This window comes from Chroicocephalus ridibundus, chromosome 17 (genome assembly GCF_963924245.1).
Source record: "Chroicocephalus ridibundus chromosome 17, bChrRid1.1, whole genome shotgun sequence".
NCBI lineage: Eukaryota > Metazoa > Chordata > Aves > Charadriiformes > Laridae > Chroicocephalus > Chroicocephalus ridibundus.
In genome coordinates, this window is record NC_086300.1 from 7,205,659 (window position 1) to 7,227,025 (window position 21,367).

Here is a 21,367-nt window from a genome sequence, read left to right on the forward strand (position 1 = left end):
TCATGTTGTCTTTGGGTCAGTGACATTCTGGTTCAAAACAGCGTTTGATTTCTCTTGGTAACACTAATAACTCTCCCATTCTTACCAGTCTTTATGATTTTTTCCCTAATATTTAGTGTAGAACGTTTCCCATATTGATACATTTTAGTTCCCGTTAACGTACCTATTCAGCCTCTAACTGTATGTCATTAAATCGCATAATTAAGTATCACGTTACAGGAATGACCTTTGTTTTGGCGTCCTAATGGTAAGCTTAATGAGTTAGCGATGTCTGCAATGTTAATAATTTGTGTTTATAAGATTCTCATAACAGTATTGACATTTGGGCTGCATTGGCGAAATCAGCACAGGGGAGATAAACTTAATCAAAATTCCTGTGTGGCGCACAGGATCCCGCTGCGATTTGAGACCTAACATTTGGAGTTTGTCATCACCTGTCTATTTTAATAAAGTCCCGCTTGTGTTTAAAACTTCAGTTTTCGCCAGGTGAAGGGAGCCGTACAGGGAAATCTCTACTGGCGTAGCTCGTGGCAATTTTATTTAAAGAGGAACTAATTGCTTTGCTTTCAGGAATGTTCTTCCACCTGGCTAAGGCGCAGCTCTTAATGTTCCCCGTTCAGTGGCAACCAGGTATTGACAGGCTGAGAGAGCTGGGGGGGTTCAGCCTGGAGAAGAGAAGGCTCCGGGGAGACCTTGGAGCCCCTTCCAGTCCCTAAAGGGGCTCCAGGAAAGCTGGGGAGGGGCTGTTTGCAAGGGCAGGTAGCCATGGGACGAGGGGCAATGGTTTAAACTAGAGCAGGGCAGGGTTAGATCAGCCATTAGGAAGAAGTTCTTTCCACTGAGGGTGGTGAGACACTGGCCCAGGTTGCCCAGAGAGGGGGTGGAGGCCCCATCCCTGGAGACATTCAAGGCCAGGCTGGATGAGGCTCTGAGCGACCTGATCTAGTTGAAGATGTCCCTGCTCACTGCAGGGGGTTGGACGAGATGGCCTTTAGAGGTCCCTTCCAAGCCAACGCGTTCTGTGATTCTGTGCTCAGTGGTGGCTTTGATGTTGGGACGTGAGGAGCCCACGTGTGGGGTGTTACTTGCTAATGCCCCAGCGTGGGCTCCCCAGCAGCGGCTGAGCTTGTCTAGGTAAGGTTTGGTAGTTGTCGCGTTGTCTCTGGGAACCCGCTGTGCCCCAGAGCTGGTAGTTTTGCTCTGGAGGGGTCTCTGCTCTTATTCAGAAGGTCCCAAAGTCCTGTTTCCCTGGGGGCACCCGGCTGTAACCCTGCTGGTTTGCCTCTTGCTTTCCATTATGCGCCCGCTCTGGGCGGTGAGAGCTCAGGTGCAGTGTGGGAGCCCTTTGCTGATGCAGAGGAGGGGAATATTTGGGCTTTTCGAGAATTTCCTTTTTCTTTGGGCTGCAGAAGAGAAGCTTCCAGTGGCTGTAACGAGGTTGTACCCCCTCGGTGGGGGGGGGGAATAAATCGGGCTCTGTAGTTGTATCTCGTTTTTGATGGGGTGCTGGAGAAAAACGATACTCTACAGTGCAATTTTCCTGCCTCTTTCAGGATGCTCCGGGGCCTCTTTGCGTTCCCGTGCCCTGACTTGCCCGCAGCCTTGGCGAGCCTCTCGCTGGAGCGCCGCGGGGCTGCCCGAGCATCGCTTTGCTCGGGATTTCCCTTCAAAGCATCACTCATCGGCGAAATCCTGCGTCGTGCTGTTCGGCTACATCGGCGATCGTGTTCCTCCACAAGCACGCGAACAATACCTTTCGTGACACTGATTTGACAGCAATAGCTTTTAATTTATTTATGCCTCATTCGTTCCTGTGTGAAATTTGTCTTTACTGACAAGTGTATATTGTTTATTTTTTTTTGACTCGTAGATGCCTGAAAGTTGACTAATGAATTCTTCTTAGCGAGATCTCTTGATTTTTGTAGTAAATTTTTTTTTTTTTTTTTATCTGCAGAGAAGCCCCGAATAATCTTTCAGCTTTATTTCCGGGCTTATTCAGCGCAGCGCTCTTGCTCTCCAGGGTTTTGGGAGGCATCAGGTGCTCCTCGTAGTGACGTTCTCCTGAAACTTCATTTCAAGAGTGTGAACAACCTGGAGGAGAGCGAGAGCGGTGCGTGTGGATAATGGGAATTATTTTGTATCGAGCGGTTATTCAGATTGAGATTAATTGTCTATCGCTGTAACGTGTGGGAGTAAATGAAGTGTCAGTTGAGTATCGGGAGGTTAATAAAAGAGAAAAGCGCTTGTTTAAAGGCAGGACGTTGCTGTGAGGACTCTGGTGATTGGGGTGGACTTACGCAGAGCTGAGACAGGCCGGCAACCAGGAGGGGAACCATCCCAGGGGTGACAAACAACTCTGTGCCCGAACTCGTTAAACCCTTGATGATGGTAGAAGCTGAACTGGGGTCCTCTAGGTCTGAGCTCTGTGCCATCACTTTGCTGCTTTTTGGGGGTTTTGCCTTTAATGTGGATCTTCAGCACTGCAGGGCTCTTGGTGGGTGGTTTGTGTCCATAAAATAGTCAAACTGCAAGAATGTAGTCTAAAGCGAATGCGTTATGAATGTCAGGTACAGCATGGAACACTTTTCACTAATTAACGTGTTGCTTTTTTCCTCAAACCGTCAGTACTTCAAGAATTCTTAGGTTTTAGCTAAATTTTCTTGAAACGAAACATAGGGTTGTTTTTGATCTTCAACTATAGCGATATCTTCTGTTCCTCACTTGCTGTCCGGAGCACAGGTGGGGGATTCTGTGCAGAACTTCATAGAACGTGCTGGGTGGGAAGGGACCTCTCAAGGCCATCTAGTCCAACCCCCTGCAGTGAGCAGGGACATCTTCAACTAGATCAGGTCGCTCAGAGCCTCATCCAGCCTGGCCTTGGATGTCTCCAGGGATGGGGCCTCCACCCCCTCTCTGGGCAACCTGGGCCAGTGTCTCACCACCCTCAGTGTCAAGAACTTCTTCCTAATGGCTGATCTAACCCTGCCCTGCTCTAGTTTAAACCATTGCCCCCCGGCCTATCGCGACCTGCCCTTGTGAACTTGGAGCAAGAGACAAGGAGAAGGTGCTACTGAATTCCCTGCCTCTCTAGTTGTGTTTGAAGTCGAGGTGTTTGTTGAGGCAGGTTTCGAAGGTGCTGTTTGCCCATGGGCTGCAGCGATTTCAGCTTCCCCAAGGTCTCCTTCCCTGGGATGTCCCCGCCGTCCGGCGGGTGAGGACGGCGGTGCCCTGAGGTCATTGTTACTCTGGAGGAAGGGCAGCAGATGAAGGACTCGTTGGTGTCGTGTGTGGCCAGGATGGTCTCAACCATGAGAAGGACATCCGGAGTCTGCGTGGGCCGCGTGCGGTGCTGTCTGCACATCTGTCTCTTCGCTTTGCCCATGGAAAAGAAGCAGTGAGGAACTAATGCTTCTTACTGCGTTTGAAATTGTGTAGCGAGAAATAAATTACTGAAATACTCGCTGTGTCCTAAAGGTTGAAAATGTATTTGTTTACTCGTAGGTTTGTGTTTGCTCTTTGGTCTTCAATATCACCTGGAAAATGGGAAAAGGTGGTCTGCTAGAAATACAAGGATTTAGACAAAATAAGTTATATTATTTCTATCTTCTACTTCCTCACCACTTTGTGACCAGACAATATCCGAACTGGCTCTGCTCCTGAATCTGTCTCGTACGTGTCATTTAAATTGGGCGGTGTATAGCCCCCGTGTCTGTCTTCTCCAGGGAACTTGCATTTTCCTTCGCTGTTTTGCAGTCAGACACCTCTGCGACCAAACTACGGCTTTCTGCTTCTCCGAGGCTTTCCCTGGTGCTCAGTGTTGGTGCTGAGACGTGGTCTCTGCTCTCTGATTTCCGGGCTGTCCAACACCAGCCCCTCCGCATTGCTCCTGGGAAAAAGCTTTTGTCTTGATGCAGTTACTTTTTCTGCCTGGCTCGATCTTGTCTAGGTGCTGATAGTCCCATTAAATAAATAAAATAAGCTTCATCGTAGACACGTGCGGTACCGTGACCTCTCAGCGTAGCGTGAGGCAGAGCATGAAGCATTCGTGCATAAGGATATTCAGACAGTTGATAAAATACACCTGGGGCTCACAAGCTGTGTAACCAACACCCCACACAACCTTTCTTGTGTGCTGGGGAACCCCTGTCAGGAGTTGTGGGCGCTTGGGGAACTCGTGCCTGTTGCTGACGGGGACGTGTCCGACGTTAGTCCGCAACCATGGTGTCCTCTGTTTCCCTAGGGGAGGGAATCGAAACGCCAGTGCTCACGCGCAGGGATCAAAGTCCTGTTATTGGAATAAATTAGAGGGTTTCACGTCGTTCTGACTTACAGGTCACCCTGTTTGAGCCTCTCGTTCTAGTGGTTCTTAGAAGACTTTTTTAGTTTTCTCGATATTTGCCCTATAAACTTGGAATCAGAAGTAGAGGTATTATATGGGACTCATTAAAGCCCAATACAGGGGTAAAAAGTTAAGCATTATTACACAATATTCCTCGTTTTGTCTTTCAAAAATCAAATTAATGTGTTTGACCTATGTCGACGCTGGGCGCTCACCGTCGGTTGGGTAACTTTGAGGGACCGATGCTTCGTTTTCCTTACGCGCCTGGAAACTAAGCTCAGTTGCAACCCCTCTGCGGAGGCGGGCTGCCTTTGTAGGCACCGTGTGTCCCCCCCGGGAGAAGGGAGAGACGAACCAGACGCAGCACGTGCTTGTCCCAGGTGGCTGGTACATCTCGGCGTGGTGCTCGGGGCGTACGGGGATGGAGGAGCACCTGCAGCCCCTCACTGCCTGGGGGTGCTCGGCATCCCTGGGACCTGCTCCTTTCGGGCTTAAGTCCTTAAGGCTTAAATTCCAGGCTTTCCAGTCCTCAGCTGGTACCTCAGCGTGCCCGTTGCGTGGGGGGGCGTTTGTGCTGCTCGATGGATTCTTTTCCTTGGCTGTTACCGGATCAATGGAACGACTCCGATCCAGCCTGGCAATTCCGGGTTTGAATGTTGCTGCTAACGGCAGGGAGCGGAGCTAAGGCCGGTGCCCACCTCTGCCAGGCCCCTGGAAATCTCCCCTGCTCGAAGCGGCAATTCCCGCTTTGCTGTTTCCGTCCCACGCCTGCTTTCTGAACTCCTTCTCTCTTGTTCTAGGCTGCAAGCATGTGAAAGGCATTCTCTTGTACGGACCTCCGGGCTGTGGTAAGACGCTTATGGCGAGACAGATTGGCAAGATGCTGAATGCCAGAGAACCAAAGGTGGTCAACGGTCCAGAAATCCTCAATAAATATGTGGGCGAATCCGAGGCCAACATCCGCAAGCTGTTTGCTGATGCAGAAGAAGAACAAAGGAGGGTAATGCAAACATAGATAAACAGCGTGGTCAGCGTCAATGTGCCTGAAGAATGACCGGAAAGGAGGTTTATAATCAGAAAATTGCTGCTTGCATTAAAAGGCTGAGTCACTGCTCAGCTTGTGCTTCTAGTTACTCCTTGCAAGCCACTGAATATTAGTGTTCTGCAGATTCACACGATGTCGGTGGGGAGGAATGCTCTTAGAACCTGAAGAGGTAGCTGGTCTCCTGGCCAGCGCTGCTGCGGGCGGGCAGTTTGTTTAAATTCCACGCGGAGTTATTTTACAGGGATCCAGCGGGGCCCGTCCGGCTGTGCGTTGTGTGCCGGGTGTGTCACCCTCTCAAAGGGCTTAAAAGCAGCATTGCAAAAACTTTGCTCTGTTTTCTCTTTTTTTTTTTTTTTTGTGGGGGAGGCATAATTAATCTATTTGGATTTTTGCTACTAAAGACAGGTGGCATGTAACGTAGGATAGATTTCAAATAAGCTTTCACAGTTTTATGCTTTTGCGTTACAGGATTATTATTATAATCCTTGAAGTGTTATAATTGATGCATCATTAATTTTTCTCTGCAGAAGACTCCTGGGTGAGAGTAGTGTCTTGAAACTAGAGATGGCAGATCTTTGAAACTGGAAGTGGAGATAAAAGATTCTGTTTGGAAAAAACTTGTTTTTTTTTTTTTTTAATCCGTGACTTTAGCTGGCTATCAGAAGCCCGGTCTTCAGTTTGAAGGTGTAAATACTTATTTCATGTGTGCTACGGTAATCTTTTTCTGCCGTGGATCACTTAATCTTGATAAGATTTTCTGGTAAAGAAAATACAGTTTCAGGCAAGTCACAGTTAAATGTAGGGAGATCTTTTCAGAAGACATTAGCAAAGGACGTTGTCTCCTTTAATTTTATTTACACCTAACAAGGCTGCAGATTTTGCCGGTGGCTTGAAATCGTTTAATTTTCTTCTGCAAAAGATTTATTAATCAATAAGTCGGCTTTGCATGGTAACACGTACAGACGTAAACAATCCCCTCCTCTCTGGTTGTTGCAATATTACTGAAAGCCGTGAGCTGCTTTTCCTTCGCAATAACACACCTGTTAAAATAGACTTTATGTTGGCTGCAGGGGATGGTCCTGATGACAAGTTGCGAGATTAAAAAGGTCTCGGAAAGGTTGGTATTGTAAGGACTTGTGTCTGGGGCAGATTGCCAGGGACAGCACATTTACCCGGTGTTAACGTGGTCTCCACAGTCCACAAAAGATGTTTTAGAGGTGGAATTTGAAGGGAAAGAGCTTCATAATACGGTCACAAAAAGTATCCTGTTCTCTTACCAGCTGCAATGGCTTCACCTTTGAGTGAACCTGGAAATAAGCAGTTCTGTTCCTGATCGGCACTGAACGAACGGGCTCCTGTGAAGTACGAAGGCTGGAGCTACTCAGGCCAGCTGTGTGTTTGCCAGCATTAGCACGACCTGGGGTATTGCCCGCAGTGGGCGCATCCCTCCGCAGCCGTGCCTTGTGCTCCCTCTCCCCGGCGGAGGGCTTTCCCCACACCCAGAGCTCTGCCGCCCTTTGAGCTGCCTGTTCCGGCCCCGGGCTGCTGCTTTCCTCGTTCACTCGCGACGTCTTCCTCGAAACGCTCCTGCTCTTACCCCCCTCAGTGACGTCCTGTGTTTGGGCAAAGCCCGCCGTCCGCCCCACTTTGGAGGATGGCAAGGTGTTACTGCGGAAGGGGGTCTGATACGTGCCTAGTGTGCTGCTAAACCCAGCGGGACGTATCGGTGTTCTGCGTCTCTGGGGCTGAGCTTGTTGAGAAGTGACTGTTCTGTTTGGATGGCTTTGGGCGATGACATGTGGCATTCCTGACGTGTTTTTCTCTCCAATAGCTCGGAGCAAACAGCGGCGTGCATATCATCATTTTTGATGAGATCGATGCGATCTGCAAGCAGAGAGGCAGCATGGCGGGGAGCACTGGAGTCCACGACACCGTTGTAAACCAGTTGCTGTCTAAAATCGATGGAGTAGAGCAGCTCAATAACATCCTAGTGATTGGTACGATGGTGCTGGCTTTCTCTTGTGGGGTCTGGTTGAAAACTGCTGACGTTTTGCTCACTGCAGGTCAGCTAAATCGTCATTACTGGGACGGGATCTGTTTGCGCTAATCCAGACTGAGTGACTGTGTTTAACAAGCATCGGGAGCAGATTTGCAGGGAGACGGGGCCGTAACAGGCGGATATTCTGCTTTCAACAATTTCCTCCTTTAGCTTGTGATAACAAGTGTTTTGTAGTTTAAGAACACTTGCAAGGAATGATATACACGGATGTATGGGCATACGGAGGGAGGCTTCTCTAGCTGTGAGTCTCGTTGTTTTGCTGCCCGGAGCCCTGCAGGTACAGTCACGGACACAGGTGTGATCCCTCTTGCCCTGACTCAACCTCGGGCATGACTTTTCCGATATTTCTGGAGATTGGTATCTTCTGTCTATTTTCTTGAGGCTCCCCGGGGTGTCTTCTTAGCTCTATGGGCTGCGTTCAGGAGCCGGACACCCACTTAGTAAGCTCAGATAACGCTTATTTTGTTTTTAACTTTGAATTCAGGGATGACCAACAGACCTGACCTGATTGATGAGGCTCTGCTGAGACCAGGGAGACTGGAGGTGAAAATGGAGATCGGTAAGCAAGCTGGCGTGTCGCAATACGTAAGCCCACGTAGCAAATGCATATCATAACGTGAACAATCAAGCAGGATGGCGTAGGTGCTAAACTTCGTGCAGCTCCCTCCATAAGATCCCAGGTAGATTGAATCAGCCAATTAAAATAACATTTTAGGCATATCTACTGGGAAGCCCTTGACCTGGTATCAGTTTCTGACCAGCAGAATGGGTAGGTCCAGGCAGGCAGGACCCTGAGTCTCCTGCATGAAAGAAAGGAGCCAAGTGGTGGCACCAGACCGTTCCTGGGTGGTAACTGGGGAGCTGTTGAACTCCTCGAGCAGGCAAGTACAGCCTGTGAGCCATTCGTGACCCGGGGGAAGTGCAGATCACAGAATGATAGGGGCTGGAAGGGACCGCTTTATTTGCATGGGGTGGTAACGGTGACTTTCACTGCAGGAACTCACACGTTGAGCAGCGTTGGCTGTACGGAAATCAGCAGGGCCAGATTAATTGCCTCAACAGGACTGAAAGCGGGCTGAGGAGCTCGGTTAGCCGTTTATTCTAGTGAGCTGGAAAAGAACACGATCTGTCAGGAACTTAAAAGAGACTTTTGTAATTATACACATCTGGCTGACACCAGTGCAAATTAAATAATGGAATATCTGATAACGTAGGATTTATTAAGAAATTAAGCCCAGATCATCTGGGATTCGTGAAACCGAGTCTCTGACTTTGCCTCTGAGATCAGAAGTTGGATCAGTAAAGATCACGGTGGAGTCTGGAGGAGGAGCAGGCTGCGGTGCTCAGTGCTGAGCTTCAGAACAAAGCTTGAATGCTCAGAGAACAGCCTGGGACTGAGTAAAACCTCAATGGTCCTGTCTTGCAGGGAGAAGCCCAAATTGGTTGGGATCCGTGGTTAATTTAAAGATTGGAAATGCAGTTTCAGGTGTGTCGTTCGGAATAGCTCATAAAACGTTTTCCCCTGACCTTCCACAGACATCCCAAGATCACAAAATATTCCCTGTGCTCCAAGCTAGGCACGGTGACAATTCCAAAGGTAAAAATTCCCAAACTGTAGTGGGTCACAGAAAAGGAACAGGTGAGGCCGTGAGCATTAATACGGTCTTTTTCTTTCAATTGCAGAAAATTAGATGAAAATGTCCATACATAGTGTACTGGAGCGGCAGGCAGGATTGTAATGGTCTGCGCTGTGGGGGAACTCGTGAAATCCGATTGATCAGTGTAGCCTTAAGAGCTCACGAGGGGTTTTTCCTCTGGTCGTTAAAGGGTAACGTCACTCTCTGAAAGAGCCAGAAACAGGAAAGAGCTTTTGTGATAGCTGAAAAGGGAAGAGTTTAGGCAAAGGAAGGAACGAGGAAGGGAAGCTGCTGCCTGAGGCACCGCAGAGGTCAGCCGGGCAGTGAGCTGCTGCTCCGGCGTCAGCGCTGTCCTTGGGGGCCGTAGGAAAGACTTCACATCAGGCGTTGCTCTGCACGTGGCTCGTGCGAGGTGTGAGGACGGGAGATCCAACGGGAGCACCGGCTGCGCAGCACAGACGGCACGGGCGGTTTCAAATATGCTGGAGATTTCTGAGACTGTGACGTTTGTTAGGTGGAGGAAAAAATATTGGGAGAGACGCGTGCCCATTCCTGGCATAATCCACAAAAAAAAGGAAAACTGGGCAAAGAAGCGTATAGCAGTATGTATTGGGAGTCAGGCTGACGAACGGTAACAAGAAAGAATTAGCACTGGCAAAAACTGTAGCCAGATGCAGCCTGTACAGACAACACAGCTAGAGGGAGCTGACGGAGAGACTCAATAAAGAGAGCGTGTTTTAGGGACGGAGAAGCGTAGCCACAACGGCAGTCGCCTTTGAACAATCTCATACTTGAAAATGAATTCCTAATAGCAACTGTTATGAGTAAACAGGGGGGAGATGGATTGCATTGCAGGTGTTGTACCTGCATCTTTAGTTGACAAAAGTTAATTAAATTAAATAAATTCCAGGGGCTGAGCGAGGCATCCCTAGAATAAATTATCAGGTAATAAGGACTGAACACCCCTTGGGACTGTGCGCATTTTAAAATGTCTTTTCGCATACCCTCAGCACAAATATAATTGGAGCAAATTGTCCGATCCTTGTAATAAAGGCTGTGAAGGCAGGTTGGAGAGCGAGCTGAGGAACGGCAGGGTTTTACCAAGAGGATGATGCGCTGGACTGACTTGTTACGCTTTCTTTTACAGAAAGGCTTTTGCGTCTCTTCCATTGTAGCCATTTCAGAAGGGACTCGCTAAGGTGCAAACTGGGAAATTCTCACCTCAGTCGGGAGAAAATGAGCGTTGTATGAGAACGGTGTAGGCCAGGGGAAGAGTAAAGTCAAGACCCTGAATTTTAGGAGAGCGAACTTTCAGTTGATTAAGCAATTAGTGGATGGGACCCCCTGGGGAACTGCCCTCAGGGCTGAAGGAGCAGAACAGAGCTGGCAGCTCTTCAAGGACATTTTTCTTAGCGCGCAAGAGCTTTTGATTCCCACAGGTAAGAAATCGGGAAGGGAAGGCAGGAGACCAGCATGGGTCAGTGAGGACCACCTGGTCAAACTGAAGTGTAAGAAGAAAACGCACAGGCAAGAGGAACCAGGGACATGTGTCCTGGGAAGAATTTGGGGACGCATAGGGATATGTAGGGGTGGGATGGGGAAAGCTAAGGCACAGCTGGAGCTGAATTTGGCAAAGGATGTGAAGAATAATAAAGACAGGCTTGTAAAGGTGCATTGGCCAGAAAAGGAAGGTGAAAGAAAACGTCCAGGCAGGAGAAATGTAAGGCAGGAGAACCAGTGGCAATGACATGGAGAAGGCCGAGGTTTCCAACAATTTTTTCCCCTCATTTTTTACTGGTAATCCCTCTTCCCACATCTCCCAAGTCCCTGAACCTCAAGGCAGGGACTAGGGAAACAAGGTCCCTCCCATCCTAAGAGAAGATCAGTTTTGAGACAGCCTGAGGAACCTGAACGTGCACAAGTCCATGGGACCCAACAACAGGCATCTCAGGGTCCTGGGGGAGTTGGCTGGTGTAGTCGCTGAGCTACTCTCCATCATAGTTGAAAAGTCATTGCAGTCAGGTAAAGTCCACATTGACTGGAGAAAAGGGAGTATCACACCCTTGAAAAAGAGTAATAAAGTGCCCCCTGGGACCTACTGACCAGTTTAGCTTCACCTCAGTGCCCAGTCATGAAACAGATGCCCAGCTGGGCAGGGAGCTGGGCCGTCTTGCCTAGACTGTGCTTTTGCCAGGAAAGATTGGACCAGGTGATCCTCGAGTCCCTTTCCAGCCTGGTATTCTGTGATACGTAGACACATGCGGATGATAGGGAGGCAATTAGAGACTGCCAACGTGGCTTCACAAGGGGCAAATTGTGCCTGACTAATCTAGTGGCCTTCTGTGGTGGAGTGACTGTGATGGTGGATAAGGGGATGAGCTACAGATCTCATTGGCTTCTGTAGGGCCTTTGATAAAGTCCCCCAGAACACTCTTGCTGCTAAATTGGAGAGATAGGAGTTTGATGGATAGACTGTTAGATGGATAAGGAATTGGCTGGATGGACGTGTCTAAGGAGTTACACTCCATGGCTCAATGTCAGGGCAATCCCTACGGCTGGGGCTGGAGGGACGGAGAGCAGCCCCGAGGGGAAGGACTTGGGGGTGTTGGTGGGTGAGAAGCTCAACACGCCCCGGCAACGTGCGCTGGCAGCCCAGAAACCCCCCGCAGCCTGGGCTGCATCCCCAGCAGCGTGGGCAGCAGGGCGAGGGGGGGATTCTGCCCCTCTGCTCCCCTCGGGGGAGACCCCCCTGCAGCGCTGCCTCCAGCTCTGGGGCACCAACAGCAGAAGGACACGGAGCTGTTGGAGCGGGGCCAGAGGAGGCCCCGGAGATGCTGGGAGGGCTGGAGCCCCTCTGCTGTGGGGACAGGCTGAGAGAGCTGGGGGGGTTCAGCCTGGGGAAGAGAAGGCTCCGGGGAGACCTTGGAGCCCCTTCCAGTCCCTAAAGGGGCTCCAGGAAAGCTGGGGAGGGACTCTGGATCAGGGAGGGGAGCCATGGGACGAGGGGGAATGGTTTTACACTAAAAGAGGGGAGACTGGGATGAGATATTAAGAAGAAATGTTTCCCTCTGAGGGTGGTGAGCCCCTGGCCCAGGTTGCCCAGAGAAGCTGTGGCTGCCCCATCCCTGGAGGGGTTCAAGGCCAGGTTGGACGGGGCTTGGAGCAACTGGATTTAGCGATAGATGTCCCTGCCCGTGGCAGCAGAGGAGGGACTAAATCTTTAAAGTTCCCTTCCAACCCAAACTATCCGATCATTTTACAATTTTATAATTGCAAGGTGGCAACTGGGTTTAGGGATGCCGAGGGAGTGACCAGATTGCCTTTGCATAGGGTGAAGTCCGGGTATGGAAGCCTGAGAGCAACCACCTTGGAGGAACCCTGAGGAAAGAAACTAAACATTACACTTCTTGTCTCTAGTTTGGTGACGCTAATGGTGATTAGTGATGCGAATTAATTTGCCGAGGGCAGTTAGTAGTTGAATTTTCTCAAACAAAAAGCATTGTGAAATATTCTACTTGTAAGAATGAATTGCTTGTGGTGAGAAGAGCCTTTGGAGGTGGGAGCACTGAGGAGAGGGGAGGGCTCTGCTGCGGTTGCTGTGCTGAGGCACGGAATGACATGTGTCCTCTTTAAAATCTCAGGTTTGCCAGACGAGAAGGGCCGATTTCAGATTCTTCACATCCACACAGTGCGGATGCGGGAGCACCAGCTGCTGGCTGAAGACGTGGACATTGCAGAGCTGGCAGTTGAGACTAAAAACTTCAGTGGTGCCGAATTAGAAGGTTTAGTTCGAGCTGCTCAGTCTACCGCGATGAACAGGCACATTAAGGTCAGTCCTGTCGTCTCTCACTGGGGCAAAAAAAAAAGGGAAAATAATTGTTTGAATTCTTTTCTTGAATGTTTACTTCCAAATGGGTAGTGGCATCTCAGCGTACCGTAGGAGATGAAATTCATACGGACGCCACCTTTCCACTGTGCCTCTACGTGGTTCTGAGTTACTGTTCTCATCTCCTGACCTTCAAGCAGCTCCCGAGTAGCTCAGTGCAAGGGAAGGTGGTCGCTTGTCGGTGTATTTTGATCAAAACTGAAAGGAAAGTCTTGAAGCTCAGTTTATGGATAGGACCCAGGAGAAAAGAGCTGGCAGTGAGAACAGCCAGTCGTACGGGAGGGATCTCTGCTGCAGCCTGTGCAGCTCGACGTGTTCATAAATGATCTGCAGAGAGGGAGGAAAAGGGAAGTTACAAGCTCAGAGCTGTTTTGTGGTCGTAAAGGTGAAGGCCACCTATGGAAAGCTGCAGGAGGCCTTTGAAATAAGGCGAGCGCACAAGATGTAGTCAGTGAATTTGAGTGTGCGCTGGGGAGAGGAAGTTCCAAAAGGTAGAGGCAGCGATGGGGGCTGAGCCGAGCGTTACTGGAGTTACAATGATCTGGAAATAGCAGCTCAGGCCTTATCAGCGAAAAAAGCAAATGCAACATTAGAATTTACTAGGAGAGGTACACAGAGCCAGCGAGGCTGTGATTGTGTCCTGGATGAAATCCCTGGGGTATTTGAGTCTGTGCAGCCCTGGGGCACCCGCCTTGAGACGGTTATGGTGGGACAAGGATGTGGAAAGGCAGTGGGGAAGGTCAGAGGAACGCGAGGGTCTTCATGGGAAGGATGGCTAGACTGGCATTTCTCAGCCGGAAGAAAACATGGAGAAGGGTTGTGAAAAGTGTGTGTAATCACGAGTGGCCCGGAATCGGTGAACGGGGAACAACTGTTTATTCGTTCCTAATGCAAGAACTCGGAGAGCAGCAGATAATACCAACGGGGCCGTGCTCAAAGCAAAGGAAAGGAGATGTGTGTTGTGTGGACAAGTATTTAAGCAGTGGAAGGAATCTTTGGCTCCAAGACGTCACTGATGCTAAAATCTTGGTGGAATTCCAGCGGGGCTTGTACAACGTCTTCTGTTCCAAATAAGAACTCGTTGGTGATGGTCTCGGTGTGCGTAGAGACTCGTCGTGTCCTCGGCTCCCTCCGTTCTAGAGGAGCGCTGCCCTGCTTTCCCAACGACTGCTGGCTGGGGGAGGTGAGGGTGTCTTTAAAGGAGTTAAGGACCACGAAATGTCAGGTTATATTAATCCAGATGCAAAACACCGTATTTGCTGGTGGTGAAATACGAGATGATTAGTTTGTGAAGAAGGAGGTTGAAGACGCAGCCCCTTTGCTCTGCTGGCCAAGAACTGGTGGGAATTGCTGCAGAGAAAAGCCTTGGACATCAGCTCCAGTGTATTTTTAAGTAAAAAGTCCGTTCAGCCTCGAATATGAAGAAAACAAATCATATTTAATCATAAATCATTTGGTCGCTTAGATATTTATATCTGTTGGAAACACTCTTTCTGAAGGAAAAATGGCTCTTTCTGCTGATTTTTCTTTTCTAGCCATAATACATAAAAAGTTATTAATTGTTTCCCATAGCAAAAAAATGCAGACATCAACAGTTTCTAATTTTCCTGCGTTGTCTCAAAAAAAAAAAAAAAAGAAATAATGAAAAAAAATCAGCACCTCTGGAGTTATCTTCATCCCTTCGCAAGCAAAACATTTTCCTTCAATAATTAATTTCGGTTATCGTTGATGTTTTTTTCAATGCTTGAATTTCGGGTGAGTTTGGGGACTGTTAGTGGTTTGATATATTCCCTGTTGTGCCAAAATGTCACGGCAGGAGACGAGAAAATGGCAACGCATAAATGGAAAAGAGCAGCCAGTCCCCTCCTTGAGGTTGGTACGTGATTGACATCTTAATAATATATGTGTGTGTATGCCAAATGGGAAGCGGCCACGCTTTGTTTTTCTTTTCAAATGCTTTGACGTAGTATTTTTGGATAATCTTGTTTATTCTGAAGATGTCTTCAGCCAAATGATGCACTAAGGCATTTTATTCTCTCCTACCAGTACTGCAAAATTTAAAATATACATCATAGCCCTGACCTAGTTTTCAGAAGCCCCTGCGAGAAGCGAGAGCACAAATTGAAAATCGAGGGGCATTATTCTTCTGAATCGTTTAAGCTCTTCTGATAATCTCTCAAAGTGTGTGGGTTTAAAAATTAAAGCGCATAACCTATTAAAGGCTAGGAAAGAAAGCGATCCCCCTGTTTTTAAGCGTACGCACAACTTCAGGAATATACTAATAGTGAGTCGAGTACCTTCACTTCCCTCTGCAAAGCAGAAGAGGGATCAACCTGTACTAAATCAATAAAATAAATTTGGTGTTTCTGTATTTCCGCGTGGTGCCTGAGAAGGGGCTCCGTCATTTCAGGCGTCGCCGGGCGATAGGTGTTTGCTCGGCACCGTGGCGTGGGCCGCTCTGGGTTCCTGAGGCTGCTGATCAGAGGCTGCGTTTGCTGCTCTACAAGACAAGCATAATGGGATTATTTTTGATTTTTTTTTTTCTTCCCGTGCACTACGTGTTCTTGTAGGTCATCCTGGTCAGGAGAGGGTCTCTGAGGGCACGTCTTTGAGGGTCCGAGTTATTCGACTCGTCCGTCACCTCGGTCTTAGGTGGCAGAGGTTGCTGTGCCTTCCAAGAAAAACTCCTTGTAATCCCAAATTTTTACCTCCTGATCACGTGGGGCCATTGTACTCTCGAGTAGAAGCAGGTGGCATTGTAAGATGCGGGTAACTTTCAATGAAAAATGATACTTGTTTTGGAATCCAGAGAAATTTGTTATGATATAATTGGGAAATCCCGAAATTATCCAGAAAGCCTTCCAAGGCTGCGCTTCAGTGGGGAAGAATGAAGGTCTTTTGCCTCGTCTTTGTGCTACTTAAAAATAGGTTTCTGCCGTACCACTTAGCGGTTAGATGAATTGATTTTCACAGATCAGCTTCTGCCCCCTCTTGTGACTAATCCTTTTTCCACTATCTCTAGCTCCACTCGGGATCCTCAGCAAGGCTGCGCCCGTAGGATTAGTACGTGAGAGCCAGTGTCCGTATGCCGTTGAGTGGAAAAGTTGCTTCAAATCCATTTAATTCCTGATGGCTGCCCAAGGCAATCAATATACTTGCAGGTCTGCCAATAATCCTTGTAAATGGAGCCGCGGCCGTACTCGGTAACACAGCTGCAGCTGGCTTCAGAGTCTACGGACGTCTGAATAAGGTCTCCAGTCCTTAAAGGCTGCTCTCAAGTTGGTTGCAAGAATTACAAACCTCTCCGGGCTCCAGTGGGAGCAGCTTTGGGCCACCTCCCGGTGGCGCCTCTGGTTGTGATGGAGACAGGAGTTTGCGGTGGTTCGTGCTGTCTCGACTGCGTATTTCCTTCCTGTCATGAGCTTTTAAATGTTGCTGGGCGGTTTGGGACTGGCAGACGGGGAAAAAGGTGACGGTGTTCATTTGGGAAGGTGCGCGCCGGGAGCTGAGCTCGCTGCAGCTTATTCGTTCCAAGTGCCACCGCGGGCGCTGCCGTGGGAGGTTCGTGCCTTTGGTTGAACTGAAGCAAACAAAGCAGAAAGAAATCTAACACGTACCGATCCCCTTAAAGTCTTTCTTGTACAGAGAGGAAAGTGCGTGGTTCGAGTAGGAAACCAAAGCCTGAAATAGAGGGGTGTGAATAATTCTTATTTTTTGGCTTAGTTGCCAACGATGGCGTGGGTAGGTTCAGAGATAGGTTAAAACCAAGCTTTAATTTGTCTTTCTGAAAAAAGTCATGCGATGAAGGAGGCCTCACCCCCTTCCTGCCCAGCACCCAAAAGGAGTAACGAAGAATTTTTTCTACAGCCTCTAAACGGAAAGAATAGTTCCCTACTCTAAAGCGAACCTACATATCTCCTATAACTTTTAGAAATTCAAACTTAGGTGAGATCAGACTGGTGTCCAGAGCGGGACTGAGCGTCGCTGACCCTTGGTTTATGTAGTCAAGGTAGCGCAGCAGCACGAAGGATGCTGCGGAGCTGCCTTCCTGCTCTTAGCTGGGGGGTGTCTCTGAAACGTGGGGTCATGGCCACGCTCTTCAGCTTTCCACCCAGTGGAGTGCAACAACTGGTCCTGAATGACTTCGTGGGGCTGGCGTGTGGATGTGGCTCTGTGAAGATGATGATTGCTCCAGTGGTATCCAGCATATGCCCAACAAATGTCTCGTTAAGAAGCATTTTCCTTATTGATGCAGGTCAGCTGCAGGGTTGGGTCCGTGGATGGAAGTCGATGAGGGGTCCTGTGGGGTCCTGCTGTACTTCAGTGTCTTTTATTGCCTTTATTAGGCCAGCAACAAAGTGGAAGTGGATATGGAGAAGGCAGAGAGCTTGCGCGTGACAAGAGGAGACTTCTTTGCGTCTTTGGAGAATGATATCAAACCAGTAAGTAGGCACTACGTGACTCCTGTAATAGCCTCCCAGTAGAGTAATGCATGAGGTACCAGGTTCCTTCTGGGATGCAGTGGTGCACCCTGGGCTGACTACCGTGTCCTGCGTGGTGGGAGTGAAAGCAGGGAGCCCCTTTCTGCCTGCAGTACCAAGGCGCTGTCTTCGTACCTTCTGGTGCATGCGGGAATCATAAGGACTAGAACAAATAAAGAGAGCGATTTGGAGTGTCTTCTCCTTGTCCTCTCCCATTTGGGGGGTGGACATCCCTACCTCAGTTAGTGGATGACAGCTTCGATATGGACTGGAGTAGGAGGTTTAAACCTAATTTTTGAGAATTGTCTTTAAATGGCGTGGATTCAGAACCCACTGGCAACATGCACTGATTAGAATTTATTTTGGGGGTATATGAAAAGATGCTTCTAAATGTTGCACAGTCTCCAACAGCGTTCTGTCCTTCGAACTGGAACGTTGTGTGTCACCAATGGCCGTGACTGTGTCACTTAAGCATCTTCCAGAGTCTTGGTCACTTTGGTGATGTTCAACTTTTCATGTTTTTCTGATGTGATGCAAAATTTCTCAGGAAAATAAATGTTCCCTCTCTTAATCCAGGCGTTTGGAACCAACCAGGAGGACTATGCAAGCTACATCATGAACGGTATTATTAAGTGGGGCGATCCAGTAACAAGGGTATTGGATGATGGGGAGCTGCTTGTTCAACAGACGAAGAACAGTGACCGTACTCCTTTGGTTAGCGTTCTTCTAGAAGGTAAATTTCAGAAAGAAATATATATAAAAAGCCCCCGAGTGACTTCTGTGAGCTATTCCATCAGTTGCCCAGGTGGTCGTATGTTAGATCCTGCAAATGTATGTAAAAAACACATGGGAGGAAAAACAGAATTGGTCTCTTCCAGTTTAGTCGGGTGGAATTGCTTTTGATATTAAAACTGGCTTCTCAGCCTGAGAGAAGGAAAAATGTTCTCGGAACAACGTTCTCGGAACAACGGAGAAGTGAGTGTCCCCAGTTAATAACCTAAACGCGGATGTTTTACAGCATGAACCTCTCTAGCCCGAGTTAGTTGTCTAAATCCTGAAGTGACCGGAGAGCTCATTGGTGTAATTAGCTGGGTTCAAACAACAGTTTGGCTGACCACACGTAGGTGTTGCTGTCAGACAGAGGTGGTTGCCCACTATCTCGACCGTTATTGACTATGAAGAGCCGAGGAAACTCGTTCCAATATCTGTGTTACAGGTATTGCAGTTAGAATCTGTTATTTAGCGCTTCCCTCTTTCTTTTCCTGAAGTCAACAAATGTGGATAACCGCTATTGCTGAGCGGTCCGTCGCTTCAAAATTAACCTTGAATAGATCCCCTGAATAATTCTGGGTGCTTGTGGCCGGCGTATCGCTCGTCTGCAGCACCTTCTTGCGCTGCAGGTTGATTTGCATGGGGGGGATGGAGGAGGATGCGGCTTTGGTCTCTGAATTATTCTGGTGTGAATTCAGGCAAATTACAAATTGTCTTTTGTCACTCGGTACCTGGCATTCACGCTGTTGACTTGTTTGCCACGGTACCTGCAGAAATCGTATATAGAAGTGACGTGAACGTAGTTCAAGAAGACTTTGTGAAACACAAACGCGCCTTACTTCTGCTGCCGTCCCACCAAATGTGTAATGTCCCCTTCGGTGTTTATTTCGTGGCAAATCAGTCTGCGTGTGCTCAAATAGTTGCATTAATTTCCTTCGCCTGGAGGACTGGATTGCACTAGGAGTTAGTGCGTTCCTTCTGCGAGGAGAAGAAAAGGTCATTTGAAAATGCAGATACCTCCGAATGAGATCAGACACACGCTTAAAGCACCGGCCGTGCTGAGCCTTACCTGACCTGTTTTCTCCCGTGGTTTTTCATTACGTTTGCCCTTTGTTCCAGGTCCCCCCCACAGCGGGAAGACTGCCTTAGCGGCAAAAATAGCAGAAGAATCCAACTTTCCTTTTATCAAGATCTGTTCTCCTGATAAGATGATCGGATTTTCTGAAACGGCCAAGTGCCAGGCTATGAAGAAGGTACTCGCGCGTCCTACGCTTTTGCTCGATTACAGTCCAATTCTGTGTTCTCCAGGGGACAGAAAAGTCAATTACCTCGTGATTGTTTCCTGCTCTCTGTAGGTCCTAAATTCCCGTGCGTATATTTATTTATCGAGTTGAACGGGTGTTTTTGTGGCGCTGACGCTCAGTGACGCGGGGAAATGCCACGGCTCTGTCCCAGCTGGGTCCGACGCGGAACCGTGGCTGACAGTGGCACAGAACAGGAGCAGGTCTGCGGCTCTGTCTGCGGCGGCGAAGGCAGGAGGGGCTCTAGGGCTGCGCTTGGGGGGAATAAATGCTCCCTGAGTGAGACTAGGAGCAGTTCTGGGCTGCTAAGGGTCAGTTGAATGAGTTTTAACAACTTGGGGAGCAGGGGGAACGCAAACACGCTGAACATCTTAAATCATTTCAAGTAGCCGGGTGGCAGGAAGGAGGTCGCGCTTACCAACGCCAAGCGCTTACCAACGCCAAGCGCTTACTCTTCTGGCTGAACGATACTGAATGAAGCACGTGAGTGAAGTGCCACTCTGCGATCAGTTTGTCGCCGGATCGTATAGTTTCTAAGAGAAGTGACGTGCTCGTAGCTGGAAGCCCAGTTTAAAATTTAGATTCAAAAAGGAGCCTTTTGGACTTCACCTGCACCAGCCTGTGCTGGCGGTGGCCTGCAGTTCCACTGACGTCCTCAGTGCTGCTTACCGTTCAAATCCAAAGCTTTGCAGGACCCTCACTTGCTGCTCTGCAACGGGCGATAGAGTCATAGAGTCATAGAATCATAGGGTTGGAAGGGACCTCTGGAGATCATCTAGTCCAACCCCCCTGCCAGAGCAGGGTCACCCAGAGCAGGTTACACAGGAACACGTCCAGGTGGGTTTTGAATGTCTCCAGAGTTGGAGACTCCACCACCTCTCTGGGCAGCCTGTTCCAGTGCTCTGCCACCCTCAGGGTAAAGAAGTTCCTCCTCATGTTTAGGTGGAACTTCCTATGTTCCAGTTTGTGCCCATTGCCTCTTGTCCTGTCCCCGGGCACCACTGAAAAGAGCCTGGCCCCATCCTCCTGACACCCACCCTTTAAGTATTTATAAGCGTTGATAAGGTCACCCCTCAGACGTCTTTTTTCCAGACTGAAGAGACCCAAATCCCTCAGCCTTTCCTCATAAGAGAGGTGTTCCAGTCCCCTAATCATCCTCGTAGCCCTCTGCTGCACCCTTTCCAGCAGTTCCCTGTCCCTCTTGAACCGGGGAGCCCAGAACTGGACACAGTACTCCAGGTGCGGCCTCACCAAGGCAGAGTAGAGGGGGAGGATGACCTCCCTTGACCTGCTGGCCACGCTCTTCTTGATGCACCCCAGGATGCCATTGGCCTTCTTGGCCACAAGGGCACATTGCTGGCTCATGGTCACCCTGTTGTCCACCAGGACTCCCAGGTCTCTTTCCACAGAGCTGCTCTCCAGCAGGTCAGCACCCAACCTGTACTGGTGCATGGGGTTGTTCCTCCCCAGGTGCAGCACCCTACACTTGCCCTTGTTGAACTTCATAAGGTTGAGGTAGACTGAGGTTGAGGAGACTCGGTCCGTACCTGAGCGTGGCTCTTCTCCCCGCACTGTGCTGTTAGGAAAAATAACCAATATCCCGCCTGGGTAGAGAAGCTTCATCATTGCGTTACAGCTGCGGGGCGTTTGTGTGTGTATTGGTATATTATCAGTATCGCCCCAGCTCCCAAAACCAGAGGAACGGTGTTCGGTTTTGCCCATTGCTTACAATGAAAGGCGGGGCAGAGGGCTTTTTTGCAAAGCGGATGGGATGAATGAGCAGAACTGAGCTCTGAATTTGTTGACATGGCAGCGTTTTAATAAACGCAGATAAGAGCCTAGTCTCTT

At 49.0% G+C, this 21,367-nt stretch overlaps 1 protein-coding gene across 2 annotated transcripts in view; it reads left to right on the plus strand.

Moving 5' to 3' along the window:
* NSF (N-ethylmaleimide sensitive factor, vesicle fusing ATPase) overlaps positions 1–21,367 on the plus strand; it is an 86,288-nt gene that overhangs the window by 44,695 nt on the left and 20,226 nt on the right. For both annotated transcript variants that reach the window (XM_063354940.1, XM_063354939.1), the window contains exons 9-15: positions 5,140–5,339; positions 7,216–7,381; positions 7,928–8,002; positions 12,722–12,909; positions 17,313–17,408; positions 18,024–18,180; positions 19,338–19,471. In XM_063354940.1, coding sequence (XP_063211010.1) covers positions 5,140–5,339; positions 7,216–7,381; positions 7,928–8,002; positions 12,722–12,909; positions 17,313–17,408; positions 18,024–18,180; positions 19,338–19,471 — 1,016 coding nt within the window. The remainder of the gene's footprint in view (positions 1–5,139; positions 5,340–7,215; positions 7,382–7,927; positions 8,003–12,721; positions 12,910–17,312; positions 17,409–18,023; positions 18,181–19,337; positions 19,472–21,367) is intronic.